This window comes from Coregonus clupeaformis, chromosome 10, assembly GCF_020615455.1.
Source record: "Coregonus clupeaformis isolate EN_2021a chromosome 10, ASM2061545v1, whole genome shotgun sequence".
Classification (NCBI taxonomy): domain Eukaryota; kingdom Metazoa; phylum Chordata; class Actinopteri; order Salmoniformes; family Salmonidae; genus Coregonus; species Coregonus clupeaformis.
Window position 1 is genome coordinate 5802019 of NC_059201.1, and position 20298 is coordinate 5822316.

Sequence of the window (20298 nt, forward strand, 5' to 3'; positions counted from 1 at the left end):
AGGGGAGAACGTGGAGATTAAACAACATGTACTGGTTACTGGAGGGGAGAACGTGGAGATTAAACAACATGTACTGGTTACTGGAGTGGAGAACGTGGAGATTAACCAACGTGTACTGGTTACTGGAGGGGAGAACGTGGAGATTAACCATCGTGTACTGGTTACTGGAGTGGAGAACGTGGAGATTAACCAACGTGTACTGGTTACTGGAGGGGAGAACGTGGAGATTAACAATCATGTACTGGTTCCTGGAGGGTAGAATGTGGAGACTAAACAACATGTACTGGTTACTGGTGGGGAGAACGTGGAGATTAAACAACATGTAATGATTACTGGAGGGGAGAACGTGGAGACTAAACAACATGTACTGGTTACTGGAGGGGAGAACGTGGAGATTAACCAACGTGTACTGGTTACTGGAGGGGAGAACGTGGAGATTAAACAACATGTACTGGTTACTGGAGGGGAGAACGTGGAGATTAAACAACATGTACTGGTTACTGGAGGGGAGAACGTGGAGATTAACCAACGTGTACTGGTTACTGGAGGGGAGAACGTGGAGATTAAACAACATGTACTGGTTACTGGAGGGGAGAACGTGGAGATTAAACAACATGTACTGGTTACTGGAGGGGAGAACGTGGAGATTAACCAACGTGTACTGGTTACTGGAGGGGAGAACGTGGAGATTAAACAACATGTACTGGTTACTGGAGGGTAAAACATGGAGATTAAACAACATGTACTGGTTCCTGGAGGGGAGAACGTGGAGATTAACCAACGTGTACTGGTTACTGGAGGGGAGAATGTGGAGATTAAACAACATGTATTGGTTACTGGAGGGGAGAACGTGGAGATTAAACAACATGTACTGGTTACTGGAGGGGAGAACGTGGAGATTAACCAACGTGTACTGGTTACTGGAGGGGAGAACGTGGAGATTAAACAACATGTACTGGTTACTGGAGGGGAGAACGTGGAGATTAAACAACATGTACTGGTTACTGGAGGGGAGAACGTGGAGATTAACCAACGTGTACTGGTTACTGGAGGGGAGAACGTGGAGATTAAACAACATGTACTGGTTACTGGAGGGTAAAACATGGAGATTAAACAACATGTACTGGTTCCTGGAGGGGAGAACGTGGAGATTAACCAACGTGTACTGGTTCCTGGAGGGGAGAACGTGGAGATTAACCAACGTGTACTGGTTACTGGAGGGGAGAACGTGGAGATTAACCAACGTGTCAGTCTAGTGATGATACTTGAGTGGTAGTACAGTGTCTCTGCACATCTTTCTTAGATGTGGACTATTACCCTTTTCTAAAACAAGATGAAACTGTTAAGAGACGGGACTGATTTACATTTGAAATACAACAAAATAAACTTCAGATGAGAGTAATGATACCATCCCATCGACAGGTGGACAGAGTCCCAGGCAGCCAAATATACCATACTGATATACCAACTACAGTACAATCCCCATATTTATCCCATTACAATCGGCTATCTATAAATATACTGTGAAGGACATAGAAAGTTACAATTATATAAATGATATACCGGAGTAAAGTAGCAGTACAGAATGTGGATACGTCCCAAATGGCACCCTATTCCCTATATAGGGCACTACTTTTGACTAGAGCCTGATCAAAAGTAGTGCACTATATAGGGAATAGGGTGCAATTTCTCACTCACTTATCGTCATTAATGAACTCCAGGATATCTTGTTCTAGTTTCAGCAGCATCATTCGATCCCTGTTGGAGACAGAGAGAGAGAGAAAGAGAGAGAGGAGGGAGAGAAAGAGAGAGGAGGGAGAGAAATAGAGAGAGGAGGGGGAGAGAGAGAGGAGGGAGAGAAATAGAGAGAGGAGGGGGAGAGAGAGAGTGATAGAGTGATAGAGAGGAGGGGGGGGGAGGGGGGGGATGAGAGAGAGACTGTGTGAGGACAGAGTGCAATCGGAGTGCCAACTGCTCATACTAAAGATCATAGGCTCCATTCACCAGTGAATACTTTCCCAATCCGTCCTCACAGAGAGGATTGGCAGCTAATGTACACAGTCCAGACCACCACAGGGTTAGGGTAGCTAGTTAAATTAGCTTAGAGCCCAATCCTAACTTGAAATATTTGTGCTTAGCATGGACTACCATGTCAATCATGCATTGATGTAGCTAAATGAGAAATGTGTACAAAAAGATGAATCTGATGCGCATCTAAAGTTAAGATTCTGCCCTTAGAGTTTCTCAATCCATTTCCATTACTGGAGGGACCCACAGGCTCAGATGGCCAGACTACATCTAGATGCCGTTGAGTGCTGTTGCTGTGATAGGATATCGATAAGGCTCCACTGCCATACCTGGGGTTGTTTTTCAGTGTGTGTATATTACCTGGGGTTGTTTTTCAGTGTGTGTGTATTACCTGGGGTTGTTTTTCAGTGTGTGTATTACCTGGGGTTGTTTTTCAGTGTGTGTGTATTACCTGGGGTTGTTTTTCAGTGTGTGTATATTACCTGGGGTTGTTTTTCAGTGTGTGTATATTATCTGGGGTTGTTTTTCAGTGTGTGTATATTACCTGGGGTTGTTTTTCAGTGTGTGTATTACCTGGGGTTGTTTTTCAGTGTGTGTGTATTACCTGGGATTGTTTTTCAGTGTGTTGACCAGGAAGTCGTGCACGTCGATGCCGGTGGAGTCTGTGTACTCCTGGCTGGAGTCTGGCGGAAAGGAGAGACAGAAGACAGGATGCTTAACATAGCTCCAAAAATGACACCACACACACAATCTGCAAAACACAGGCATGCACTCAGGAGCATCCACACACACACACACACACAGCGTCGGTCATAGGGGTCAGAGAGGGTGTGTGTTGTATCTGAACACACACTTGTGAAGGATCGTTTTCATTTCAACTTTTTTCGATCAGCAGCAGGAAGGCTGTGTTGTTTCTGAACAAATATGAAAGGAGGATCCGTTTTCAGCTGTTACTGACACACACCATGATGCAGACATCTGTCCGTTTTCAGCTGCGTCTGCCCCTCTCTGCTACTCTAATGAATCCTCTTTAGCATTTTTCCCCAGAGACATCTTACCTCGTGACAGCATCTTACGCTTGTTCTCATTCTCACGCTGATCCTTAGACGACTTCTCCTCCTCCTTGTCGGAGGGACAGCTGACGTGGAGCTGGATAATGTCTGGAGGTCCGTCGGTACAGAACGGACCCGATGACTCCTCACACACCGCCAGGCTCCTCACCAGCTTCAGCTTGGCATTGGACTGAAACACACACACACACACACACACACACACACACACCACAGTGAAGCAGCGGACTACACACATAGGTTAGTGAGACACAGACACACACACAAACACAGTGGAGTAACTTATAGCTCTTCGGTCAATCGATAACAGATCAAACTCATTGCACACTATCAATATTTGACAACAAACGTTAAAAATAGAGTAAAGAAGCTTAAAAGTTAACTGACGTGAGAAAATACAATCTGCATGCATCATGCATATGAAGAGCTTTAGCTTGGCATTAGACTGAAACACACAGAGACACACACCACATCGAAGCAAGCAACTAAGTAAAAACCTAGAATATTTAAACCCAGACACACACACACCACATTGAAGAACCTAGGCTATATAACTCTGGTCCTACTTCTAAGAAATAGCTGGTCAAATACGAGCACCATTTTACAATACATGAGGTCATGGTGGAAAGAGGCTACAAGTTAATTGGTTTGAGATAAGTTAAAGTAAACATTTTTTTAAAAATCAACATGTGTAGACTTCATAATGAATTTCACTTGGTGGAGGGGAATTTCACTTGGTGGAGGGGACTAACCCACTTGGCATTGTCCCTATCTAGTGTAAGAGTGGATGTAGCCTACACTAGAAATGAGGTCATCACAAACAGACAGAGAGGGAGAGGGGTTTGCTGCAAAGACCTAACCCAGATGCACAGAGAGGGTGGTGTGTGTGTGTGTGCGTGCGTGCGTGCGTGCGCGTGTGTGTGAACCCCAAAAAATTATGTGAGGGAAGAGAACACGCAATGTCCTATTACCACGAAAGCTGACTTCCATAAATCCACTAGGTAATAGGTTGTGTGAGCAGGCCTCACCTCTGAGACTTTTCCTGGTCTATCTAACCTACTCACTAGGATTAGCGACCTCTGGGTCTAGTACCGCCAGTATGACCCTTTATCTAACGGGTGGACTTTAATCCCAGGATTAGGATCATGATATGGAAACTTACACAACAACATCAACACAACAGACAGGATAATACCGTCCTTACCCTGGCCCTTTTCCTCCCATGGCCGTGGTTCTGAACACGCCTCTGCAAGGGGAGAACATTTGGTAATACTAGGAATACTAGCTACACTCAAAACTATTTACAATTTACCATTTTAAATAAATATGTGGAAAACCATATTTTTGTGAACAAATGTTTCATTTCATTGTTAATATAGGGAGAAACTGTGGGTGCTGTGGAAACAGAGACTATTCCACTTCCTATACTCTAGTTGACTACAAACCCACAATGCAATGCACAGTCGTGAAACAGGCGCGACAGGGCCTCTTCCCCCACAGGAGATTGAAAAGGTTTGGCATGGGCCCTCTAATCCTGAAAAGGTTCTACAGCTGTACCACTGAGAGCATATTGACTGGCCTGCATCACTGCTTGGTATGGCAATAGCACCACCCTCGATCGCATGACGCTACAGAGGGTGGTGCGGACAGCCCAGTACATCACTGGGGCCGAGCTCCCTGCCATCCAGGACATCTATATCAGGCGGTGTGAAAAGAAGGCCCGGAGAATCGTCAAAGACTCCAACCACCCAAGCCATAGACTATTCTCTCTGCTTCCGCACGGCAACCGGTACCCGGTGCATCAAGTCTGACACCAATAGGCTCTTGAACAGCTTCTATCCCCAAGCAATAAGACTGATAAATAGCTAACAAAATAGCTACATGGACTATCTGAGTTAACCTTGTATCTTTATTGACCTTTTATTTCAATATTTGCAGTGTCTCTATGCACACTCACAGGGCCCTACACACTCACACACAATGTCACTCCAACACACACTCCATCATTTGCTCAGAGTAGCACATACATTTATACTGACTCTACACACCTGCACACCCACTCACATGCAAGCTGCTGCTACTCTGTTTATCTTATATCCTGTGGCCTAGCTCCCTTACCCCTATACATATCTACCTCAATCACTCGTGTCCCTGAACATGTAAATATGGTATTGGATCTGACTTTTTACATATTTCTGTATATAGTATGCTTACTTAATTAAATGTGTATTTCATATTTACTATTCTTCTTTCTTGTGAGGGGGTTTCCAGTAATACATTGTTATTGATTATTGCATTGTTGGGTTTTGAGTTTGCAAGAAAGGCATTTCACTGTACTTGTGCATGTGACATTACAACTTGAAATCTCTCTCTGGGCAGGTCATGGCTAGAAAGAATACAGCTTTTGTCAAATTTACGCCAAAAGTCTATTTATTTTGGCATTTGAGCTAACCCTTTTCCTAACCTTTCCCTAATTCTCCCAACCTGCTGACAAAATCTGTATCCTTTCTACTCAAAACCCTCTGGGCAGGGCCACTGTCCAGCTGTTGTCAGCCTAGACTGTGGTTGGATAGTAGCTATCTAACCTTCCTTTCAGGCGTCTAAATCTTGAACAAACCGATTTTCCGACTAAGTAACAACTGAGTCATGTCATTAGAAATCATGATGAATATAGTAGCTACAGTAGCCAGCAGCAGCTGCACTCATTCAACCCGCCTACACCTGAAATGTCTACTGAAACCTGTTAAGATGTAGATAATGTGTAATTAGTTCGATGCTAGAAGCATAGCTAGCTATATTTCATCGTTTCAACAAACTAGCTAGCTACCTGCTAGCTTGCTAGCTACCTTCGGCTGGACCATGTGGCTAGCTAACCATGGCTGGCTATGCCGCTAGCTGGCACAAGCCAGCACTACTCGTCAGCTGCCTGCATTGAGCAAGCAGAAACAAAGCTAGCTACTCTTGCAGGCCAACGATGACGATATGTCATGTAATATGTTGTTATGCAGTCCAACTGGCTAGCTAACTAGTTTGAAGCGCTTGACTGGTAACAGCAACGTCGCTAGCTAGCCAACCAGCCGAAGCAGGTAGCTTGGACTAGAAGCAGCTAACTACAGTGAATCTAGCTAGATAGATAGACAACCCTGCTTCAAATTCAATATTCAAGCAAGGCACGAAGAGAACATGCAATTTGCTTATAAAATGTGTATAGTGCTAAGCGAAAAACGTTTGTTTAGGTTATTAAACTAGCTGACCGACGTCGATTAAATTCCTCGAACCCATTTCGTTTTTTTTTTTGTGAGCTCAACGCGCCATTTCTCTAAGGAGAAATCAAAGCTAGTCGGAACTCTGACATTTCTGACTTGCTTAATGCTTGTATAGCTACAACCAGTTAGCAAATCGGAAATGTTAGAGTTTCCTAGTTCCGACAAGTATTTGAACGCGGCATAAGTCAAGAACTATGTGGGACGGTGGGCTGATTGGAAGTTGTAGTTTTCATTAGGCAACTATTCAACCTAGTTTAGCGCAGAAACGTGGTAATGAACTACAATGACCATAATCCATTGCGCCCATTCTTTCCGGGCCACGGACAGAGGTGGATACACACCATATGAGACCGCATGAGAGAGGAATGACAACACAACAACGAGGGGGATATAGCCAGTTGGTGAGGTAGCTCTACCCGATTGATAGTTGTAGTAGTTAGTAATAAGCAGTCTTGAAAGTATGCCTTATTTACTTTGAAGCCTAGCTAAATAGGATGACTCGTTCAATGGGGAGCACATGAGAACTTTAGATGGTTGTCCGGCTGGCTGGCTACTACTGCTTGAAGGTATGAAAAGGTATGAAAAATAATAAAAGTAATCAAATAAAAACTAAGTAATATACACAACTGAAATATTTTATCAAAGTTATTTAAGTAATGTGAATACATTACGGTTAATAAGTGATAAGCCGTAATGGGCATTCACAGCCATCATTGACCTCTTATTTATTGTTTTATTCTGTGTTGTTACAGCATTCAACCCACTGTCAGTGTCAGGAAAAAGGCAGGCGATGGCTGAGGGAAGCTCTAAAATATATATAATGCATAAAAAAAATAAAAAAAATAATCGAAAACCGTGATTTTGTAATAATCGAACCGAAACCGAACTCAAAGCACTTATCGCTCAACACTATAGTGTCAATGACAGTAATTCACTAAAAGGGGCAATTTGTCTCAACCATAACATCATCCAACTCTGCCAACCCATCCCCACTACACTCCGTTCACAGGCTTGCAGTGCATGCGCATCGTGGCCGTAAGCAACTGTGCAATGCAAGATGGGAGAGGAGGTTCAGAGCTGAAAAAGACGTCTCACTGTTTATTTTGAGCACGTCAGAAAAATATATATACTTTGTCATTACAATATAAATGTCTGAATATGTTGTAAATTCACAGACATTTTATTCTGTAGCGTAGTAGGTTATTCCTTAAAAAGCTTTTCTGGAAATTGCAACCCTAGAAGTGCAGTGCAGAGGAGGCAAAAGGGTGCGTCCCAATAATCTCTCCTTCCTCCTGAAGTGTTTACTCGTTCACTACCCCCCACCAATGTAAAAGCATTGGATTGGTGTTGGCGTGGACTAGGGAGGTCCCAAACACCTGTCATTTCCATTTAAAATCCATGAAGGGAAGTGAACAAGTCCTCAATTCGGGTGAAAGGAGAGATTATTGGGACGCAAGTCCCGTGGAGGTCAGTTACCTGTGAGTCCTGTGTGGCGCTCTCCTCTGCCTCCGTGCCCTCTCCGGTGCCCCCAGTCCCAGTGCCCTCCGTGCCCTCTCCGGTGCCCCCAGTGCCCTGCATGCCTTCCCCAGTGCCCCCAGCCCCAGTGCCCTCCTGCCCCTGGCAAGGCTCAGGGGATGGGGAGAGCTTCCCTCTGTTGACAGAGTCATCATTGAGCAGTCCACTACTTCCACTATCACCCTCCGTCTGGATGTCCTCCCCAGCCAGGCGCACAGACATCTTCTCAGGGGAGGGGTTGTAGGGTAGGAAGACTCAGAGACTGCTGCAGGGGAGGGAGAGGGAGAAAGAAAAAGCGAGGTTCAAGGCCGTACAGGTTCAGGTTTTGACTAGGGCTAAAGAAAACTCTGGACCCTAAACATGGGAGTCGAGAGATACCGATAATGCAGTTAATGTATACAGTGAACTGTACCTGAGGAGGAGATCAGCTGTTCTGTGCTGATTCCTTACGGAGTGTGTTCCCAGGAGAGGGCCCTATAGAGGAGGACTGTGCCGGTCCGCTGGGTGAGGGCATTCCATAGCAAGTTCCGTACAGGGGGGGAGGTAGCAGGGGGAGAAACAGCCGATACGGGGGAAGAGAGGGGGTCTATCGGTCTGTATGTCCGTCCGTCCGTCTGTCAATCTATCCGTCCGTGTGTCTCAGTGCAGCAGCATGTTGATGAGAGCTCCTCCAGCCAGGACCGCTGGGGATAAGAGGAAGGCAGAATGACGTCACTAACCGTTACAACACACTGACTGGGTCCAGGCTGACTCACTGCTCAAAGCGTGGGAGTACAGAGCTATCGGGCTGGCTGTGGAAGTATGAATTCAGTCCATTAATGAACACTTGCAGACCTGGGTTGAAATATTCCTTGTTTTCGTTCAGAAACTTTACCACAACCTACTGACAGAGTAGAGACAGTGTGTTTCTCTCTCCCGCTCACTCTTTAACACACCAAGCGAATGAAAACATGATGGTATACTGCAAAGACCTTCAGGACAGGCGGCGCTCTCACTACTCGACAACACATGCAAACACACACACACACACCCCAGAGCAAGACACACACACACACACACCCCAGAGCAAGACACACACACACACACACCCCCCAGAGCAAGACACACACACACACACCCCAGAGCAAGACACACACACACACACCCCCAGAGCAAGACACACACACACACACACCCCAGAGCAAGACACACACACACACACACACCCCCAGAGCAAGACACACACACACACACACACACCCCAGAGCAAGACACACACACACACACCCCCAGAGCAAGACACACACACACACCCCAGAGCAAGACACACACACACACACACACCCCCAGAGCAAGACACACACACACACACACACCCCCAGAGCAAGACACACACACACACACACACCCCAGAGCAAGACACACACACACACCCCCAGAGCAAGACACACACACACACACACCCCAGAGCAAGACACACACACACACACACCCCAGAGCAAGACACACACACACACACCCCCAGAGCAAGACACACACACACACACACCCCAGAGCAAGACACACACACACACACCCCAGAGCAAGACACACACACACACACACCCCAGAGCAAGACACACACACACACACACCCCCCAGAGCAAGACACACACACACACACCCCCAGAGCAAGACACACACACACACACCCCCCAGAGCAAGACACACACACACACACACCCCAGAGCAAGACACACACACACACACACCCCAGAGCAAGACACACACACACACACCCCAGAGCAAGACACACACACACACACCCCCAGAGCAAGACACACACACACACCCCAGAGCAAGACACACACACACACACACACCCCAGAGCAAGACACACACACACACACACCCCAGAGCAAGACACACACACACACACACCCCAGAGCAAGACACACACACACACCCCAGAGCAAGACACACACACACACACAACGCTGTGTTCTCTTCAGCTTAACACAATTTCCTCTGAAGTCATCAGGAAGCTGTGTGTGTGTGGTACAGAGAGGAGGCTGTATGGCAGGCAGGGATTCCCACAGCAGGGGAAGACCCAGGCACAGCAAGGCAGCAGCACCATCACTGAGGCAGCAGCACCACATTGCATCAATGACCAGGGGGCACACACACAGATGAATGCCAACCAACTGCACTCGGCCCTGAGGAGGCTTATGCAACTCTGCACCACAGACTTATCTCAACAGATAGAGAACGGGAGACACAGACATGCTGCAAAACTGTCACTCAAACATACAGTTCAACATTATCGAAATGACTAGATAAGGTCTGAGCAGAACAATAAGACAGCTGAGGGGCAGAGGAGAGGAGAGGAGATTGTGCTAAAACACAGTTCTTGCTCTGCCAGAAAAACTGAATGAGCGTGAAATTGGGGCGCTTATGAATGAATCGAGCGATGCCAGTAAAAGTCTCTCTCTCCCTCTCTCAGCGACGCTCTCTCCCCATTCTCTCTCTGACAGCAACATCATTCTCAGCTTCTGCCGTTTGCGTTGAGACAGAGAGAAAGAGGGAGAGACGAGAGAGGAGAGATAGTGGAGAGAGATGGGGAGAGATATACAGTGGAGAGAGATGGGGAGAGAGATACAGTGGAGAGAGATGGGGAGAGAGATACAGTGGAGAGAGATGGGGAGAGATATACAGTGGAGAGAGATGGGGAGAGAGATACAGTGGAGAGAGATGGGAGAGAGATACAGTGGAGAGATGGGGAGAGAGATACAGTGGAGAGAGATACAGTGGAGAGAGATGGGAGAGAGATACAGTGGAGAGATGGGGAGAGAGATACAGTGGAGATAGATGGGGAGAGAGATACAGTGGAGAGAGATAAGGTGTGGAGAGAGATGGGGAGAGAGATACAGTGGAGAAAGATGGGGAGAGAGAGATACAGTGGAGAGAGATACAGTGGAGAAAGATGGGGAGAGAGAGATACAGTGGAGAGAGATGGGAGAGAGATACAGTGGAGAGAGAGAGATACAGTGGAGAGAGAGATACAGTGGAGAGAGATGGGGAGACAGATCCAGTGGAGACAGATCCAGTGGAGCGAGAGATACAGTGGAGAGAGATGGTGAGAGTGATACAGTGGAGAGAGATACAGTGGAGAGAGAGAGATACAGTGGAGAGAGAGAGATAGATACAGTGGAGAGAGAGAGAGATACAGTGGAGAGATATACAGTGGAGAGAGATACAGTGGAGAGAGATGGGAGAGAGATACAGTGGAGAATGATGGTGAGAGAGATACAGTGGAGAGAGAGATACAGTGGAGAGAGATGGGGAGAGAGAGAGATACAGTGGAGAGAGAGAGATACAGTGGAGAGAGACAGATACAGTGGAGACAGATACAGTGGAGACAGATACAGTGGAGCGAGAGATCCAGTGGAGCGAGAGATACAGTGGAGCGAGATGGGGAGAGAGATCCAGTGGAGAGAGATGGGGAGAGAGATACAGTGGAGAGAGATCCATTGGAGAGAGATCCAGTGGAGAGAGATGGGGATTGAGATACAGTGGATAAAGATACAGTGGAGAGAGATGGGGAGAGAGATACAGTGGAGAGAGATAGTGGAGACAGATGGTGAGAGATATACAGTGGAGAGAGATGGGGAGAGAGATACAGTGTAGAGATATGGGGAGAGAGATACAGTGGAGAGAGATGGGGAGAGAGAGATACCGTGGAGAGATCCAGTTGAGAGAGATAGGGAGAGAGATACAGTGGAGAGAGAGATACAGTGGAGGGAGATGGGGAGAGAGATACAGTGTAGAGAGATGGGGAGAGAGATACAGTGGAGAGAGAGATGGGGAGAGGGATACAGTGGAGAGAGATGGGGAGAGAGAGATGGGAGAGAGATACAGTGGAGAGAGATACAGTGGACAGAGATGGGAGAGAGATGGGAGAGAGATACAGTGGGGAGAGAGAGATACAGTGGAGAGAGATACAGCTGAGAAAGATGGGGAGAGAGACACTGTGGAGGGAAATACAATGGAGAGAGATACAGTGGAGAGAGAGATCCAGGGGAGTGAGATACAGTGGAGAGAGAGAGATATACAGTGGAGAGATCCAGGGGAGTGAGATACAGTGGAGAGAGATACAGTGGAGCGAGAAATACAGTGGAGAGAAATACAGTGGAGCGAGAGAGAGATACAGTGGAGAGAGATACAGTGGAGCGAGAGATACAGTGGAGAGAAATACAGTGGAGCGAGAGATACAGTGGAGAGAGATGGGGAGAGAGATACAGTGTAGAGAGATGGGGAGAGAGATACAGTGGAGAGAGAGATGGGGAGAGGGATACAGTGGAGAGAGATACAGTGGAGAGAGATGGGAGAGAGATACAGTGGAGAGAGATACAGTGGAGAGAGATGGGAGAGAGATGCAGTGGGGAGAGAGAGATACAGTGGATAGAGATACAGTGGAGAAAGATGGGGAGAGAGATATACCGTGGAGAGAGATACTGTGGAGAGAGATACAGTGGAGAGAGAGATCCAGGGGAGTGAGATACAGTGGAGAGAGAGATAGTGGAGAGAGAGAGATACAGTGGAGAGATCCAGGGGAGTGAGATACAGTGGAGAGATATACAGTGGAGACAAATACAGTGGAGAGAGATACAGTGGAGCGAGAGATACAGTGGAGAGAAATACAGTGGAGCGAGAGAGAGAGAGATACAGTGGAGAGAGATACAGTGGAGCGAGAGATACAGTGGAGAGAAATACAGTGGAGAGAGATGGGGAGAGATATAAAGTGTAGAGAAATACAGTGGAGAGAGATCCAGGGGAGTGAGATACAGTGGAGAGATACAGTGGAGCGAGAGATACAGTGGAGAGAGAGTACAGTGGAGAGAGATATACAGTGGAGAGAGATATACAGTGGAGAGAGATCCAGGGGAGTGAGATCCAGGGGAGTGAGATACAGTGGAGAGAGAGATACAGTGGAGAGAGATACAGCAGAGAAAGATGGGGAGAGAGAGATACCGTGGAGAGAGATACTGTGGAGAGAAATACAATGGAGAGAGATACAGTGGAGAGAGAGATCCAGGGGAGTGAGATACAGTGGAGAGAGAGATACAGTGGAGAGATCCAGGGGAGTGAGATACAGTGGAGAGAGATACAGTGGAGCGAGAGATACAGTGGAGAGAAATACAGCGGAGCAAGAGATACAGTGGAGAGAGATGGGGAGAGAGATACAGTGTAGAGAGATGGGGAGAGAGATACAGTGGAGAGAGAGATGGGGAGAGGGATACAGTGGAGAGAGATACAGTGGAGAGAGATGGGAGAGAGATACAGTGGAGAGAGATACAGTGGAGAGAGATGGGAGAGAGATGCAGTGGGGAGAGAGAGATACAGTGGATAGAGATACAGCGGAGAAAGATGGGGAGAGAGATATACCGTGGAGAGAGATACTGTGGAGAGAGATACAGTGGAGAGAGAGATCAAGGGGAGAGAGAGATAGAGTGGAGAGAGAGAGATACAGTGGATAGATCCAGGGGAGTGAGATACAGTGGAGAGAGATACAGTGGAGACAAATACAGTGGAGAGAGATACAGTGGAGCGAGAGATACAGTGGAGGAAATACAGTGGAGCGAGAGAGAGAGATACAGTGGAGAGAGATACAGTGGAGCAAGAGATACAGTGGAGAGAATTACAGTGGAGTGAGAGATACAGTGGAGAGAGAGATGGGGAGAGATATACAGTGTAGAGAAATACAGTGGAGAGAGATCCAGGGGAGTGAGATACAGTGGAGCGAGAGATACAGTGGAGCGAGAAATACAGTGGAGCGAGAGATACAGTGGAGCGAGAGATACAGTGGAGAGAGAGATACAGTGGAGAGAGATGGGGAGAGATATACAGTGGAGAGAGATCCAGGGGAGTGAGATACAGTGGAGAGAGATCCAGGGGAGTGAGATACAGTGGAGAGAGATCCAGGGGAGTGAGATACAGTGGAGAGAGATCCAGGGGAGAGAGATACAGTGGAGAGAGATCCAGGGGAGTGAGATACAGTGGAGAGAGATCCAGGGGAGTGAGATACAGTGGAGAGAGATCCAGGGGAGTGAGATACAGTGGAGAGAGATCCAAGGGAGTGAGATACAGTGGAGAGAGATCCAAGGGAGTGAGATACAGTGGAGAGAGATCCAGGGGAGTGAGATACAGTGGAGAGAGATCCAGGGGAGTGAGATACAGTGGAGAGAGATCCAGGGGAGTGAGATACAGTGGAGAGAGATCCAGGGGAGTGAGATACAGTGGAGAGAGATCCAGGGAGTGAGATACAGTGGAGAGAGATCCAGGGAGTGAGATACAGTGGAGAGAGATCCAGGGGAGTGAGATACAGTGGAGAGAGATCCAGGGAGTGAGATACAGTGGAGAGAGATCCAAGGAGTGAGATACAGTGGAGAGAGATCCAGGGGAGTGAGATACAGTGGAGAGAGATCCAGGGGAGTGAGATACAGTGGAGAGAGATCCAGGGGAGTGAGATACAGTGGAGAGAGATCCAGGGGAGTGAGATACAGTGGAGAGAGATCCAGGGGAGTGAGATACAGTGGAGAGAGAGATACAGTGGAGAGAATTCTCAAATGAATTGTAATATTTCAAACAGTATATGAACCAAGGTCTGGAACAGACAAAGCCTGCAGGAGACAGATTCACTGAGGGTATTTAGTGCAGGTACTGACTCCCTGTCCCCCCGTTAAACATTTTTAGTGGGTTGTAAGAGGTCAGGGTCCAAGCAATAGTTAGTACCGGGGGAAACAGCTGACTGGGGGTGTATGCTATAATGTAGGCTTTTGTAAGCTATAGGGCTATGTATTTCACCTAGATATGAGAAAAGGGAAACAATGTATCCATCATCAGCTTCTAGTTCTCATTTATAAATTGCAGCTGTAATCACATGGCCTGTTAGCAGGTTGGATTTTATAATGGAGAGGAGAGCGTCTCTCCTGCAGAATCTGAATGAAAGATGAAGGTGAATGAAATGTAGCACAGTGTACACATATGTCAAATAGAGGGAGCTGTGAGGAACAGAGAGAGAGAGAGAGAGACAGAGAGACAGAGATATGATGGTGGTGGTGGTAGTAGTAGTAGTAATAATGATGATGGTAGTTGTAGTACTGATGTAATGGTGAGGATGACAGTTAGTTAGTTAGTTATAGTTTCATTTTCCATGTTTAGCCTTTTCTATTTATTATATTTCTACTATTGACTGTTACCATTTTATTGTTGTTATTATTATTATTATTATTATTATTATTATTATTATTATTATTATCCACCATTTTATATTATTATTTGTTATTCTTTATTATTTTATTACAAGGTTTATTGTATACATTGTTGTTTTGGCAATATTGACGCAATGTTTTTCATGCCAATAAAGCAGCTTGAATTTGAGAGAGAGAGACAGAGACAGACAGAGAGAGAGAGACAGAGAGAGAGAGAGACAGAGAGAGAGAGACAGACGGGGAATGAGTCAGAGCTGAACGCGTCCCACAGCATTGAGTCAGCTGAGCAGAGAGGGGGAGGATGATGTCAGCAGGATGAACATTAAGAGAGGAAGAGAGAGAGGACAGAAAGGAGGCGGGGCAGAGCAGGGGTATCCTCTATGACAGAGAAGAGGAAAGAGAGAGCGAGAGTGTGTGTGGCAGGTCAGGATTGAGGGAGAGACAGAGAGAGAGAGAGAGAGATAGAAGAGATGTTGGCCAGGATCACCCCTCCCTTGTTCATTATAAATGACAGAGAGGAGAGAGAGAGAGAGAGAGAGAGAGATAAAGAGAGGGGGGATCCTTTCTATCCATTATTGATGAGTGAAGGAGTTCTGGAATGTGGGCGGGAGAGAGAGAGAAAGATACCAGTATGGAGAAAGAAAGAGAGAAATGTATATTATTTTGGAACTTTAGTGAGTGTAATGTTTACTGTTAATTTTGTATTGTTTATTTCACTTTTGTTTATTATCTATTTCACTTGCTTTGGCAATGTTAACATACGTTTCCCAAGCCAATAAAGCCCTTTGAATTGAAATGAGAGAGAGAGGGACAGTTGCCCCTGCTTGGCCTAAAAAAATTTAACTAACTTCTTCCCTCCATTCATGAGATTTGAATAAAAAACAGATGACTACCTCAACTATTTCCAGCCACACTTGTCAATGAATGTTCATCATATGAGCTCATTATCACTAGACTGCCAGGAGTCAGGACAAGTACTTGTAAGAGTGTGGTATAATAACACTAGAATTACAGATGAATGTTTATCTTGGATGAACTACCACTACAGAGTGGGGACTCTAAGCATGCTGCATCCATTCTTATCCACAAGTCTTTACATTCAACACAGGCCGATGACTCAAGACACTGAAATCATGTAGGAGTTAGTTACATGCCCTGCAGAGGGTTTGTGCTCCATGTGACGCTATGTTGAAACCTAGGATGATTCTATGTCAATGAATCAAGCGTAACGTGGTTAGCTTAATTCAGAAGTACGCTGCATGGATCGGAGGCTACCACTCAAATAAAACACGGTCAAAACAAATCCCGGAAATTGGTCCCGCTCCCATTATAGATCTTACGTAATTTCTGCACTTGTTCTAGTTTGGGAAGGGGGAGCAGAGAGAGAGCGAGAGACAGAGACAGAGAGAGAGACAGAGAGAGACAGAGAGAGACAGAGAGAGAGACAGAGAGAGAGAGAGACAGAGAGAGAGACAGAGAGAGACACAGACACAGAGAGAGACACAGACATAGAGAGAGACAGAGACACAGAGAGAGACAGAGGGAGACAGAGAGACACAGAGAGAGAGAGACAGAGAGAGAGAGAGAGACACAGACACAGAGAGAGACACAGACAGAGAGAGACAGAGAGAGAGAGAGACAGAGAGAGAGAGAGAGAGAGAGACAGAGAGAGAGAGAGAGAGAGACAGTGAGAGAGACAGAGAGAGACACAGACATAGAGAGAGACAGAGAGAGAGAGAGACAGAGAGAGAGAGACAGAGAGAGAGAGAGACAGAGAGAGAGACAGAGAGAGAGAGAGAGACAGAGAGAGAGAGAGACACAGACACAGAGAGAGACACAGACATAGAGAGAGACAGAGAGAGACAGAGAGACACAGAGAGAGAGAGAGAGAGAGCGCAGAGGGAGCAGAAGAGAGAAAAAAAATATCAATGATGAAACAGACTGTGCTGCCGTGTGATTGGCTGAGGCCTCCACCAATGGGAGGCCCAGCTCCATGGCAACAGGCTCTGTCACCAAGAGAAAACCAGAGAGCTCCCTCAACACCCCCATCTCTCTGTAGCACCCCCCTTCCTGCCTGCCGAACCCATACACACCTCTCTCTCGCTCACCCCCCTTCCTGCCTGCCGAACCCAAACACACACCTCCCTCTTTGTAGCACCCTCCATGTCGAACCCTAAAACACACACACACACACACACACACACACCTCTCAGTATCACCCTTTTTCCTTCCCCAATTACCTAGCTCTGCGGATTTAAGGAGCTCAGCTCTTTCACGCACACACACGAAAAGTGATCCAATTCACAAACATTCTAGTGACATGTACAGATGAATGACTCCCTCACACACTACTCTGTTCCGTGCTGTGTTGTGTTGTGTCGTGAATAGCCTTACGGGTGCATATCAGCAGATCTGTTCCAGGTGACCCCTGAACTAAGCAGATTGAGGAGCAGACAGACACAGACAGAGAAGCCCGAGGAGCTAACTAGTAAACCTCGAGGGCAGTGGACTACTCTTCCTGGGGCCCTACACTCCCATATGGACAGCTAGAAGCCAACTACTCTGACTAGCCTGAGTCACATACATCTCTTGCCTTATTTCCATGCTGCAAAAAGTGTAGAAAAAAAATAAAAACTTTCACCAGATGTTTCAGAAATACCTTCATATTTCCCCGAACATCGCTAGTTAAAATATATGGCCCTTAGGCCTATCATTTCTCTCAAGCACTTAGTGTCACTGACAAGCATTTATGCCTCTGCTACATCAGAACGGTGCAGGCAGAGGTCTGGCCACGAGGTCATCTTAGCTGTTACAGTATTACTGATAACGATATAGATTTATTGATGTATAATGTTTTCAGAGTCCAGGAGGACAAATGATGAGATTAGGATCTCTAGGACAGGTTGACTGTAGCTTTCCTTTTTTAGTCATTTACTCTAATGATACTGTTTTCTCCCAAGTGGCGCAGTGGTCTAAGGCACTGCATCGCAGTGCTAGCTGTGCCACTAGAGATCCTGGTTCGAATCCAGGCTCTGTCATAGCCGGCCGTGACCGGGAGACCCATGGGGCGGCGCACAATTGGCCCAGCGTCGTCCAGGGTAGGGGAGGGAATGGCCGGCAGGGATGTAGCTCAGTTGGTAGAGCATGGCATTTGCAACGCCAGGGTTGTGGGTTCGATTCCAGTATATAAAATTTTAAAAATGTATGCACTCACTAACTGTAAGTCGCTCTGGATAAGAGCGTCTGCTAAATGACTAAAATGTAAATGTAATGTAAATGTTTTGTACTGTAGGGACTACTGCTGATTTCCTGTGTCTGGTCTGTGTGGTGTGTACTCCATCAGGGACCACGTTAGAAACAAGTGATTTTCACTTTAATGCGTTATCCCCGGGTTGTAGTCAGTGCACCTTTTTCCCCAATAAATCAATAAATCACAAAGCCTCTGTGCATGTGGTCCAGGTAGGTAGCAAACCCACAGTTGTAGACAGTAAACACCGTGCTCCATTGCTGCAACCAATTGAGCCATCCATCCAATCTGAACCATCTATCACGTGAGCAATGCCCAGTCCCTCCCTCCCGATTGCAGCTCCTGGGGAAAGAGATGACTAGAATGGAGGACTCCCTCCCTCTCTCTCTCCCTCTCCCTCTCCCGATCCAGACTGCAGCTCCTAGAGAAAGAGATGACTAGAATGGAGGACTCCCTCCCTCTCTCCCTCCCTCTCCCGATCCAGACTGCAGCTCCTAGAGAAAGAGATGACTAGAATGGAGGACACTGTCTATCCATCCATCCCTCCGTCCCCTTCTCCCTTCAACCAGCCAGCCAGCCAGCCAGCCAGCCAGGTCCCCTGCTACTTCCCTCTCTCCCCCAAACATCTACCACCAATCCTGACTACAGACTTGGGCAGCGCTCCTGTCCTGTGGCTTCCATCCAGGATTTGGAGCGCAACTGGCTAGCTGAAAGCAACCACAAACCCTCAATGAAAAATAAAATGAATATTGATGCATAAAGAAAAACCTGTGTGTGGCCAAAATGGCTATATCTCCCTGAGCTGTTCCAAGTCAGCTATACTGTGTGGTGTGCCGCTTTAGGCTGAAACCTTCTATAATAGATCAATGTCATCAGTCAAGCTGTCGATATGGACACATGAGGTTATACTGTGTGATTGATGATACAGAGGGAGAGACAGAGGAAGAAAGTAAGCGGGACAGAGGCATTAGATTGCGAAAGCTGTGATCTACATACATTAGGCTGTCCCATTAGTCCCATTAGGCCCCGTCCCATTAGGCCCTGTCCCATTACGCCCTGTACCATTAGGCCCCGTCCCATTAGTCCCATTAGGCCCTGTCCCATTAGTCCTAATAGGCCCTGTCCCATTAGGCCCTGTCCCATTAGGCCCTGTCCCATTAGTCCTAATAGGCCCTGTCCCATTAGGCCCTGTCCCATTAGTCCTAATAGGCCCTGTCCCATTAGGCCCTGTCCCATTAGGCCCTGTCCCATTAGTCCCATTAGTCCCCATCCCATTAGGCCCTGTCCCATAAGCCCTGTCCCATTAGTCCCATTAGGCCCAGTCCCATTAGGCCCTGTCCCATTAGTCCCATTAGGCCCTGTCCCATAAGCCCTGTCCCATTAGTCCCATTAGGCCCAGTCCCATTAGGCCCAGTCCCATTAGGCCCCGTCCCATTAGGCCCCGTCCCATTAGGCCCAGTCCCATTAGTCCCATTAGGCCCAGTCCCATTAGGCCCCGTCCCATTAGGCCCCGTCCCATTAGGCCCAGTCCCATTAGTCCCATTAGGCCCAGTCCCATTAGGCCCAGTCCCATTAGGCCCAGTCCCATTAGGCCCAGTCCCATTAGGCCCAGTCCCATTAGGCCCAGTCGCATTTGGCCCAGTCATATTAGTCCCATTAGGCCCTGTCCCATTAGGCCCAGTCCCATTAGGCCCCGTCCCATTAGGCCCTGTCCCATTAGGCCCTGTCCCATTAGGCCCTGTCCCATTAGGCCCTGTCCCATTAGGCCCTGTCCCATTAGGCCCTGTCCCATTAGGCCCCGTCCCATTAGGCCCCGTCCCATTAGGCCCATTAGGCCCTGTCCCATTAGGCCCAGTCCGATTAGGCCCAGTCCCATTAGTCCCTGTCCATTTGGCCCAGTCATATTAGTCCCATTAGGCCCAGTCCCATTAGGCCCATTAGGC

The 20298-nt window shown here is 47.2% G+C and overlaps 1 protein-coding gene across 12 annotated transcripts in view; it reads right to left on the minus strand.

Annotated features, from left to right (window-relative positions):
* Positions 1-20298, minus strand: part of LOC121574785 (R3H domain-containing protein 2-like) — a 91695-nt gene that overhangs the window by 36721 nt on the left and 34676 nt on the right. For 10 of the 12 annotated variants that reach the window (XM_045222816.1, XM_045222813.1, XM_045222819.1 and 7 more), the window contains exons 2-7: positions 8292-8562; positions 7841-8144; positions 4303-4344; positions 3087-3270; positions 2633-2711; positions 1699-1758 (exon numbers count right to left, since the gene is read on the minus strand). In XM_045222816.1, the coding sequence (XP_045078751.1) occupies positions 1699-1758; positions 2633-2711; positions 3087-3270; positions 4303-4344; positions 7841-8101 (626 nt within the window). In that variant the 5' untranslated portion in view covers positions 8102-8144; positions 8292-8562. The remainder of the gene's footprint in view (positions 1-1698; positions 1759-2632; positions 2712-3086; positions 3271-4302; positions 4345-7840; positions 8145-8291; positions 8563-20298) is intronic. The other 2 variants (XM_045222814.1, XM_045222817.1) reach the window with 2 other exon arrangements.